General features: G+C 35.2%; 1 protein-coding gene across 3 annotated transcripts in view; it reads right to left on the bottom strand.

Moving 5' to 3' along the window:
* The window catches only part of LOC107037412 (RNA binding protein fox-1 homolog 2), an 84,412-nt gene that overhangs the window by 33,636 nt on the left and 38,295 nt on the right, over positions 1-12,481 (bottom strand). For all 3 annotated transcript variants that reach the window (XM_015255958.1, XM_015255959.1, XM_015255960.1), the window contains one exon: positions 4,816-4,908. In XM_015255958.1, the coding sequence (XP_015111444.1) occupies positions 4,816-4,908 (93 nt within the window). The remainder of the gene's footprint in view (positions 1-4,815; positions 4,909-12,481) is intronic.

Genomic DNA, 12,481 nt, shown 5'->3' with positions numbered 1-12,481 from the left:
CCACCCCCCCATGGCCCTACCTGATGAAACGTACATGAAGGGTAAAGCCTGTGAGCCTGTCGAAGCACAACCATGAGCTTTTCGTGTCTATAATTCACCCGGAAATTGGAGCTTAACCACGGAATTTCAACGAATAAAAAATGACGCCGAGCATATTACAACGGCCTTCCGTCACCTGGGCATTTCAACTGGGCTTTTACTCTCCATGAAATAAAATTCCTTTTTTATGTGCAAATTCATTTCCATTTACGACCTGTAATCAATCAAGTGGCAATGATTCATATCCCCAAAGATTAAAAATCATTTAAATCAATTTGCGAATTAATAAAAAAATTTCACTGGCATTAATTGATGAAAATTTTTCATTTTCGCTCGATAAAATTTTTCGTTCACCAATTTTCAATATTATCTTTTTCTTTTTATTTTCTTTCTCGATCGTTCCAGCACTCACAGGACACATTTCCAACCCCACAATTCCCCCCCCCCGGGCCAAATTTTAATCTAAAAACGCAGAAACAGTCCACAAAGAGTGTTCATTACTGTAATACCGGAGTGGAATTGACGACGTGCATATGCAACCCAGCAGTTTTACCTCGTCAAAGGTCGCGCGGGTGTATTCGAATAAAAGCCTACAAATTTTTTTTCAAAACCCAACCCAACGACTCTCCATTATCACGTTCCTCCTCGTTTCCCCGATTTTTTACCTTCTCGTTTTTTTTGTTCCTCTTTTTTTTTTTCTATTTCTCGCATCCGATGGATAAAACACGTGCACTATTTTTTTATGTCACTGATTTCAATGAAAACCCTCTCTCCTCGCCAGCCCCAACCAGATCATGAAGCCAGAGAAATGATATTCATTCCGTTGGGACTCGCAATAAAGTTAAAATTTTTTTCCCAACTTTTCATAAAAATATCATTAATATTAATATTATTTTTATTGTTTATGAGAGATAAAAATATGGATTATCAATGGTGAAAATGAGGCAGTTGAAATAATTAATTAACGTGATTGGTAAAATTAATTGAGCAATAATAGAATAATTGATATAAATATTTTGTTTAAATGAATAATACGAGAATAATTGTCAACAATAATTCGTTGGAAAAAAGATTTTAAGCCTCATGGAGTATAAAAAATGCTTTACTATTTATTTTATTTTATTTTAATTCAATTTTTTTTATTTTTTTTTTCAATTCAATTTTTTTTTTTTTTTCATTTTTTTTGTCCAAGTGTGAAAAAATTGAACGGTGTTTTTACTGCTAATGATCGTTATTTTTTTTTATCACACGTTTTAAAAGAATACGACAAATGTTCGTGATAAGAAATTGCAGTCTGACGTGACCGTGAAAATCGCGGTTGATATTGTCGGTGGTAGCAATAAAGTAGGAAAATCGATTATTAATTAAGACAGGGGTTATTCCAGAAAACATATTATGTCATGGATGCATGAACGCGAGTGGATTATTCAGCGGGGGTCGGGGGCTGGGCAATCGCCTCCCGCAATCGCCCATCATCCTTGTTTATTTAATCGATTCCCTAATTGAGCTGGGCCATTTTCATACAGAATTTTGCATTATTGAAAAGTCCGTTTGAAATGTTGGAAATATTCTCTGACGATTCGGAAAGGTGAAATGTTCGAGTTTGACGATAACTGGATTTTTCATTTTTCATTCGTCACTGCGGTATTAATTAATTCAATTTGTTGAAGTGGTCGACATGGCAGAGTCGTTTTACAAATTGGATGAGTTAATTAATTATGAATGGATCAATTGAAGGGAGTGGGATATGAAGTTGTAATTTTGAGGTGATGTAGATTTTTGGGAGAAGATGCTATTCTATGAAACATTAATAAACGAATCACAATTGTCCAAATAATAATTCTACCTTCTTAATATTGCGTTTACTAAGATTTTCTTTGAACAAAGTCGATTAGAATTAACAGCTAGAATTATGAGATTATCTCACATTTTTGACGTTGAGGATAGGAGAATCTGAACGCAATATAGTGAAAATGATGATAGATTTTTTCACTTTGAACAAATAATATTAATATCCAAATAAAAAATTTCTGATATGAAAACAAGAAGCTGTGACTCAATATTCCAAATGAAGTTTTAATTTTTAATTAGGTGCTGAGAAACACGAGATGACAATATTCTAACCGCGGAATTATATTCATGAGATGAACAACAGATTAATTCAATTACCGTGTGGACTAACTAAAAAATGATAACAGTGTGGGCACGCACTTTTACCAGAGTATCAACAAACATTGAATTCCAAAAATTTACACTCTAAAGTGTAATTGTAATGAGAATTAAAATCTTATTCAGTGAGCATAGGAATCAGAACATGAGCCAATCATTTATCGTAACACGAAAATTTAATAGTCGATAAATTGAGACATCTGCAATTGCGTTTTGCAATGAGAATAACAATTTCAGAAAATTTCAATTCATTAATTAAAAAAATTGAAATAATTCTTGCGCGTAAAATCGGAAAAATTCTATTCACTGTCACATCTCTTCCCACTGGAAAAAAAAAATTTTTTACATTCTCCTGAAATAGGCTATTTTACCCGCTATGACAAGACTTGGAATTTCATTATCCCCCGGGTGCTAAATATTTCTCACCCTCAAGCTCCTTTCTCCGAGCTTTTTCCGGTGGTTTATATTTTCACAGCCGTAAATTCCCCGTACGAGGACACTTACTTTTTATCCCGGTGCCCACATGCGTGTCGAATAAATTCATTTTTTCCCTCATTTATAAAATTAAAGAAGAAGGGATTCAGCTGTTGAGTGATTGCTGCACAATTAGAAAAAATCTATCGTCTCAATAGTTTAGAATTTGATGATTAATTCGAGGGAATGAACCCAAGTTCAGTTAATCCACTCTTTTTCGCCCAACGATGATCAAATACACCCTTTGGGTCAGAATTAAAAGCCCTCACTCAACCCCTGAATGAAAATAAAAGTTGAGAGATGTTAATCGCAGCCGCAAATCTAGCAACGCCTTCAATACACTCCGCAATTCAAATTGTCGACAGTGAGAACTATAACATGTACTCTATTGTAAAAGAAAAAAAAAACACATTACTGGTGCGGAAAAAAACCCCTCGTACTCTCACGTGACGTTAATTACTTCGCATTTCACCTCCAAAGCTCAAGTGAGGAAAAAACATAACAACAAATGAGTATTTTCTTTACACGTAACAAATAAATAAAGCGTAAATACGAGTGCCACATGGTACGAAAAAGATTAAAGAAAAACACTGAGAAATAAATTAATTGACTGAGGAAATATTTGAGTTATTCAGGAGTGAAAAGATGGAAACATTGAAAATTACATTTTATATTTTTGAGTTTATCGCGGAAACGATTGATTCTACGAAAAAATGTCACAGGACAATTTTGTAGAGAATTGAATTACCACCAAAAAATGTCTCGTGACTTTGTTCGATGGGAGCATTTGTTAACGAGATAATTACGTTTTCAACAAAGCTTCTAAAATACATTCGTCAATTTCTCATTTTTTCAAAGTTATATTTGTAAGAATATCTCGATAACAATTGATTTTACAGGGAAATGTCATAGGACACTTTTGTAGAGAATTGAATTCCCAACAGAGAGTGTCTTGTGACTTTTTCCGATAAGTGCATTCGCTAGCGAAATAATTGCGCTTTCATAAAAATATTGACACCTCACTCCTGAATAAACGAAACAAAAAATGATATGAAAAATTGTTAATGAATACCTGCCACATGTTAAAGTAAAAGACAAAATGCACCCTCGATAGTAAACATCTGTACAAATAACGTGTGAATAAAAAAAAAATCGTGAGAGAGCGGGCAGTGCGAGTTCCTCATAATAACTTTTCCTATTTTTAAGGATTTTCTTCATTCATTAAATCGCTCCTTAATTTCTGATCGATATTCTTTCGCATATTCTTACCTTTATGGGTAACACTTTGGACGTGAGGTTGGGTCCTCCTCAGTGTCCTCAGTTTGCCCAGTACAACTTTCACGAGACATCGAGAGAGATGAATTTAAATATCAATTTAACAAATTCATTTTGAATTTTTTTCTCTCTCTTTTTCATTAATTTTCTCACTCGCTCCCTCTCGAGACTAAACGAGATATCTCAATCATAAAGAGTCCTCATCTCTCTCATAATCTCGCAACAATTCAATCGCCCTCGCGAGAAGCTCTACAAGGGACAATAAGAGATTTTTCCTTTTATAAAATCCAATTTCATCTCCTTTTCGTTTAATTCACTATATTTAAATTTTTTCATTCGGGCCTGCGATTTGTCCGGGTACTAAAGTACTCTAGTATCTATTGAACATCAGGAAAAATTGCAAAAAATTTGTACAATTTTGTCTGAGAACAAAATCCTTCAATTTTTCGTCAATTTTTTGCAACTTTTCCTCGACAAATAAAATAATTATCAAGACACTGACATCTTAATAATTATTTACAACAATTATCCTATCTAATTAATTAAAATTAATCAATAAAATACATACAAGCAAGGACGCGTGCACGTGTTAATGTCGTGCAGGCGCCAGTGCTTCAAACCTGTGAAATACAAATTAAATGAAAGAAAAAAAAAATTAAATACAAAACTTTCATCAGTGAAAATAATGAAAAAATGATAAATAAAATGAATGAATGAATGAATCTTATCTCATAATATTAGATAACGATATAAATATGTATTATGTATCATGTAAATGTAAAAAAAAAATTATTTTTTTTAGATTTAAATATATTTATATAAGTAATAAGAAAAAAGTAATTTTTTTTTCATGCACACCTCAATCTTTCTGCCCTCAACCACGGTGCCGTGTAGCCTCTCACGTGCCTGGTCCGCATGGGCACTATTCGCGAATGTTACAAAACCGAATCCCTGCATGCAAGGACAGACAAAACAACATGCATTAAACTCAACTTACAGACTCTGCCACGCTCGACGGGGCACGTCCCGCCGACAAGTATTAAATATTAACATTTTTTTAAACTTGTGTATTCTGTCAGTTACAGTATCATGACCTTGAGAATGAGTGGGTCATATTTTTTTTTTATTCGTGTATTTTTGATTTTATTTTGTGTGAAATACTTTTTTTTTCTTCGAGTTGAAACCATTCGGTCGAGTGAAATTCAAAATTGAGGTTATGTTTATCGCGGATATCTCGAGACTCGTCGGTGATAAATGAACGAGTCGGCGCTCATTGAAAAGCTGAGGAAATTTCCGACGAAATGAAAAAAAAATTCGTCCCCATTGAAGCAATAGATCCTGCGATAATCGAGAGAGTACTTGGCGCGAGACACTACCGCAACTCCCAGGCCGCCAAATCTTGTTATCGAGTTTTCTGCAGAACCCCTGGGCCAAAATGGGCAATTTTTTTTTTCATTTCGTCGGAAATTTTCCCAGCTTTATTTTGACGGGTGACTCAATCCTCCATCTCCGTTAGTTCCCGAGATAATCCAGTTTTTATTCAATAATTTTTATCGATCGCCCGAATGAATTTCAACTGGCGAGAGTTAATGATCTCCATTTCCCCCTGAACAACACATTTGTCACATAAAAATGAAGAAAATAGACATTTTTCACTCCGTTAGTGGTAGAGAAGGAAACCCAGAGGATATTAATTTGCCTACGACGCAGGGTCTCGGCTCTTTGTCTCGCTCTCCCTCTCATTTCTATTTTTTTTCTCTCGTTATTTCACTCTTTCTTTTTCACCGTCATGATGCTCATAGACAAAGAGCGTCTGGGGGGGAGGGAGGGGAGAGGGGTTGCTACGGATAATTAAATCGTCGGACTCAAGACGAGGGCTCCGAGGGAGAGAAAAGGCATTCCGTTTTCACTGCAACTTTACTACATCCTTTTGTCGTGCAGCGATGGAGGGGATAAGTGAAATGGAGTAGGCGACTCATTTTCCCTCCGTTCGGAGCCTTTGAAATGCACAGAATGGGCTATTGATTGAATGATAAATCAATTTTCACGATGAGTTCAATTGCAACAATTTTATAAAGCTCGATAAATAATTTTAAAAAAAGGATAGGGGATGATGGATCGTTTTCAATTATCAATTACTCGAGATCGGTAGAGTGAAATTTGACGACTTTTTTTTCATTTTGAAGGTTTTCTTTCGAGCTTCAAAATGAGCACTGACTCATCCAAATCGCATCACTCGATCGGGAGATATTGATGATTTAATCTCACAGAAAATGAATGAAATCATAAATATCGCGATTTTTTTTCCAATTTTTGAACTAACAAATTCAATGAAATATCGATAAAATCGTTTCAGAAATCGAACGTCAGGGGTGCAAAGTGCTTTTACCCCTAAACGAATTGGTTAAGGTTTGCCCTGGGTATATGTTGGTGGAGGGATGTCAATTGAGTCCAGAAGTGTGGAAAAGAGATGGCTGAATTCACGTACGTACGTTAGAGAAAAGGGAATACGAAGATAATCGAGTTTTCAAGGGGGTTGAAAGAGGGCGGGGCAGGAGGGGGGATTGAGAGGCCACCATCGGTAGTTACGACTCCCTTGGACGGTTGCAGAAATTGCGTTACTCAACGGGGGAATGGAATGGGGAGTAGTAAAAAAAATATCGCTGATAAATCAATTCACGGGGGTTTTACGACTCTTTCTTCTTGTTTTTTAAATTGAGTTTATGGGCATGGGGGGGGGGGGGGAAGGTCCGTTAGGGGAGATTTTTTGTTCACTTGATCAATTTGTTCGCAGGCCTTCATTAGAAGGCGAGATAAAAATTTTTTTTTGGTTTTCGAAATTTTGAGGTTATGTTCTGGTCGATGTGGGAGAAACTGTAGGCGATGGGGAAATGGCGATGGGTTCAATAGATAGCTCGGAAAATTTGCGACGAAATGAAAAAAAAAATCGTCCGTTTTGATGCGGTAGATCTCCAAAAAATGGAGAACGTACTTGGCGTGAGCCTTGACCGCACCTCTCGGGCGCCAAATTTTTTCTTTGACTTTTCGACGGAACTACTGGGGCGAAATGGGGAATTTTTTTTTGAATGTCGTCGAAAATTTTCTCAGCTTTCTAATGGGACGTGACTCGACTGGATATCTCCGATAGCACCCGAGATAATCGACTTTTTCTGGGGCAATGTCACTTGACAAAGGGAATTTATTTCAGTAGTTGATTGATTATTTCTGGAAATAGTTGGAATTACTCACGGACGCGGAATAGAATAATATTATTTCCACGAACAGATGGTTCTCCCCTATTTTCTCAGAGCCAAGGTGAAAGAGAAACATTAATTGACGGTGTGTTTGCACGGTAGAGGATTAAAGGAGTTGTTAAAAAAAAAAATAACTAACGAAACGTTTATGTAAAATAGATGGTGGGCTTTTGCCTTTGAGACCCTGGGCAAAGCCCCGAGAAGTTTCACCAGAGACTGAGGTACACCTTTGGCTGAACGACAATGTTATTTAGACACCGTTAATCGAAATACCCCCGGCCCTTTGTGTCAACGACAGTGTCGCAAACTCTCATTTATTTTATTATTCTCTTTTTCCGAGAGTAAAAAAAATCTTTTGTTCTTGCTTTTTGTTTAAGTGGCCTCTTGTGTCAAGTGGACTAATTGGTGTAACTTGAAAAAAATTCCCTCTGTGGGAGGCATTTTTCACGTGAAAATTATAAATAAATCAACAAAGGGTTTTTTGAAGATTAAAAAAATCCGTTTTTTTTCATTCCGTGAAATTTTGAGATTTTTTTTTTCTATTTTAGAATAAATTGCAGATTTTTCGTAATAAAACCTTGGGTTATTATAGCCACCCTTCGACACGGTCCGGGGCGAGTCATATGGATAATTGGGGTGTACCTATTGCGATTAGATGATCTGACACACGCGAGGTGATTTTTTTTTCACTCCATCTTATATTTTTTCTCGGGCGCTTGGTATCAAGGGTTCTTCGTCGGATAATTATGGGGTGGAATGAATAGGGGAAGGGGAAATGAACGAAGAGTGAGATAAAGAGCTCGACATCTAGGTTACTGACCGAAGCTGCAAACAATGCATTTATTTCATGTTTTTTTTTTCTTCAATTTTTCTCTTCCGGGTTTCTTGTGTTTCCAGTGTTTCATTGAATTGTGTGAATTGTTACTGCAAAATAAAATTATAATTTGAAAAGTGGGGAGCTTCAACCGTACTTGCCGCCCCTTCAGAAATTTCAAGAGCCCTCGAATATTATTTTTTTTAAATCCTCTTTTTAATTGAAAATAAATTGATTGAATTTTTGACAATATTGAATTTCCAAAAATTTTCATTTTCTAATTTTCGAGAATTTTTTCAACGGAGATGGAGAATTCTCCTGGCAATCACTGAAAAGCCCGGGAAATTTTCCACAATTGAAAAAAAAAGTTCATTTTTTACATCAATAATTTCCAAGTTGAAAAAAAAAATTTCGCCTCGCAAAATTTTCATTCGCTCGTAACTTAGAAAACACTGGGACAAAACGGGTTGTTTTTTTTAATTTGATGGAAAATTTACCGCCCTTTCCGAGAAATTCAAAAACTTAAAAAATACAAAATGAAAAAAAAATAACGAAATTCAACGGTAAAAAATTCACTCAACACCAGAATTTCAATGAAAAAACTGAATTTAAATTCAAAAAATGTCGGTCATCCGTGGGATCGAACGTGACAACGTCCGCATGATAATATGGTGATACAGATATTCAATAATAATGTGACGAGAAAAATCGCAACGATAAAACCAATGGCGTGTAACAGAAACTAATCATGATAAAAATTTAGTCATCAATTTTTCATATCAATTCACATTATTTTTTAATTTATTTGTGTGTCTGCCGAATGTTAAACGGGTGAATGAGATAAATAAAAAGCCAGCCTCTATCTAAACACATACGGTGAGTGGTAATAGAGAAAGATATAATGAAAGCGTATAAAAAATGTAAATGTCTGTTCTTTTCAATTCCGTTCGAATTAATCAATAAAATAATAGAAATTAATTACCCGTTATTCACCTAAACGTAAGCGTGCGTCTACTATTTACATACAATGAAGAAATTTTTTGTTACTTTTTTTTTTCTGGAATTTTTATATATATTTTTTTTGTGTTTTGTGGTGTGTCAGTGTCTTTTTTTTCATGGGTATCAATTACCGGTCTTTGACAGGTAGATGCAATCGGTCAGGCAGATTTAATCTACCAGGTAGACTTCATCTATCAGATAAACTTAATCTGTGAGGTAGATTTGAGCATTCGACTAGACTTAATCTACCGGGTAGATTTTATCTGTCAGGTAGGCATAATCTACCGAATATATTCGATCTACCAGATGTACTCAATCTACCGGATCTATTTTATCTACCCGGCAGGCTTGATCTTCCAGGTAGAGTAGATAGATTAGGTAGACTTGATCTATCTAGTAGGATTAATCTACCTGATGGACATGATCTATCGGGTAGACTGGATTGAGTTGATCTATCAGGTCAACTTAATCTATGAGGTAGATTTGAGCATTCGACTAGGCTTAATATACCGGGTAGATTTTATGTCAGGTAGACATAATCTACCGAATATATTTGATCTACCCGACAGGCTTGATCTGCCAGGTAGACTTGATAGATTAGGTAGGCTTGATCTATCTAGTAAGATTAATTTACCTGATAGACATGATCTACCGGGTAGACTTGATTTAGTCGGTATATTTGATCTACCTGAACGGTTAAGTCTAGATAACGTCTACCCAGAGATTAATTTTCTTGACAAGAACAATGAAAGTTGGTGACGATGCAATAAGTAAACTCATGCTTCGTTCCTTCGGGGAAAATATTTTTGATTTTTTTAAAGGGAAAATTTTCATTTTTGGATTTGTTTCGACGACAGGTGTCTTGAAATTTCTTGAATTTTTTTAGAGTTCTAGGACGACATAGTCAGGTAGAGCTTGCAAATACCATCGTAATATGAATAATTAATGGAGTAGATTAATTGTAAATAAAATGGAAAACAATTTTTAGTTGCTGCCCGAGCATTTTAATTCCAATTCAGTAATATAAAATTGAGTTTTTATGGAATTGATCGAAGTATCGAGTTTTAGGATAAATTGTCCTCTGCATGGACCAATGGGAGACAAAAATCAACTAGAATTATATGATAAAGATGCGGAAGGCTTTTTCATTTCTAGCTATGATAAAATGCAACAGCTCGTTCTAATAAAAAACAAACTACGGAAAATGGGGGAAAACACCATTGATTATTTTTTTTTTCATGTATCATATGAGAAAATTCTAAATGAATAATTTTTCTCTGTAAAATCGAGGGCGAGATCATTCCATAAATTATGAAAGATTGTCGTTAGGCTCTCGATTTTTTAGAACAAAAATCATTCATATAAGAATTTTTTTTTTTTTTTTAATGTGAAACGCGCAACTGACACTGGTGCAATATAATCAAGTGTTACGAGGGTCATTCAGGTGGATAACATCTTCAAAAAGGAAAAACAGAAAAATCATTTTTTGGTTTAAAATAAATATTAAAAACTGAATCAATTGAACATTTAAAAAATAATGTTATCACCCTGAAATCGAAAACAAAACCATAAATAAATAAAATCTTGTGTTCGACTTGTCAAAAATTTCCCAAAACATTAAAGAAAATATATAAAAAAATACAGAAAAAAAAATTCCAAAGTTGCTGTCACGACTCAATAAAAGTGTATAACTCTTTGAATAGTAAAAAAATTTTGCATCACGTTTTGTTCTCTTTCAAAAAACTTCCAAAATGCTGCACTTCATATTAGGGATGCCACATTCCATTTACATTGACGAAGCCTTTCGAGAGTAATCAGCCTCTTAATTTTTTATTCCAAGGAAACAAAAAAAAATTGAAAAAAAAAATAGATCTTCTCATGATTTTTGGTTTACGGCTAAAGCACAGTGCTTTTACAAAATTTAAGACACTACCCGTCAAGTCTAGCTTGGCGTATCAAATAAATATATAACGACATGGGTGTTTGTGTTTTGTGTACGTGTGTGTGTTGATTTATTGTGTGATGTAACATTTGCAGAAGCAATATGGTGACTGAGAAATGATTAAAATGATGAATTGAGAGAGGCATATCTGTTCTCTTGAAGTGGAATTCATCCATAAAATTAGTAAATGTAATTCAACAGGTAGACCTGATCTATAAGGTAGATTTCATCTGCCAGATAGACTTAATCCCTCAGATCTTGCCTGTTGCATCTGGCAGATTTAACCCACAGGATAGATTTAATCCGTAGGGTACATTTAATTTACAGAACAGAGCAAATCTACTGCATAGATTAAATCTACCGGACAGATTAATCCACCTGACAAATTAAATCTCCCGGGTAGATTAAATCTACCGGTCAGATTAGCCTATCTGACAGATTAAATCTACCAGGTATATTAAATCTGTCGGGTACATTAAATCTACCATGCACATTAAATCTGCCGGGTAGATTAAATTACCCGGCACGTTCAATTTGCCTGATAGATTTAATCTATCAGGTAGACATGATCCACGAGAAAGACGTAATCTACCTAATCTACCCGGTTATACCTGATGGATAAAATCTACTGGCAGATGCGCCAGCTGTCATTGTAGCGTTTCTCTAAAATATCTCGAAAACTAGTGGATCAAAATGGATCTTTTTTTTTTGTGAGAAAAATTCCTTATCCATCACATGTCATAAATTGCGACTTCTCAATCTTTTACCCATCTGTGTATAATCCAGTGGGGTGCATAAAGAACAGAATTTATAATTCCTTGTGAATTTGTTATTAAAATGATTTGCCTCCCTCATTTCGCTTAAAAAATGTATCCTTACATCTAAAATACATGAAAGCGCTGGCAACACTCCCCCTATATTGACATCCGTGAAACATACATCGTTTTTATATAACCCGGAAGATGGTAGAGGATGAAATGAGAGAACGAATAAATTTTCTATTTTTCTCTACTTTTGTTTGAATGTCTAACAGCACCCTCGCCACCCCCTAGATCGATTCTTTGCATCCCACGCGTGTTACGTGTACGAATGCAATACCACTGGTGAAGATTGGCCGTCACCTTTACGTGCTTTTTTCACGTGATGCTGATACTATTTAGCAACGATGGGAGATGGTAATTTTGTTATTAATTGCTGAAGCTGAATTCCCCTCCCCCCCCTACCCAGCAAATGTATGTAGTTCATCTGATCTCAAGAATATAAAAAAAACTCCAAAAATTCAATGCCCCGGAAACTAATTTCACCCCACGAACAGTGGAAGCCCTTAAAAACCAGAAAAATCGCGGAATCGCGAGGATTTCACAAAGCGAGATCAGTCCAACTGATCGACAATTATTCGGTAACGATTCACCACGCGAGAAAACAATGCAGCATGAAAAAGGAGGTCGATGTTGAAATCCCAGGAAAGAAGAAAAAAAAAAAAAAAAAAAAAAAAAAAAAAAAAAAAAAAAAAAA

This window comes from Diachasma alloeum, unplaced genomic scaffold (assembly GCF_001412515.2).
Source record: "Diachasma alloeum isolate Michigan unplaced genomic scaffold, Dall2.0 Dall_scaffold_00219, whole genome shotgun sequence".
In the NCBI taxonomy this organism is placed as follows: domain Eukaryota; kingdom Metazoa; phylum Arthropoda; class Insecta; order Hymenoptera; family Braconidae; genus Diachasma; species Diachasma alloeum.
The sequence above is the reverse complement of the archived record's forward strand: the minus strand, read 5'-3'. Positions and strand labels throughout refer to the sequence as shown.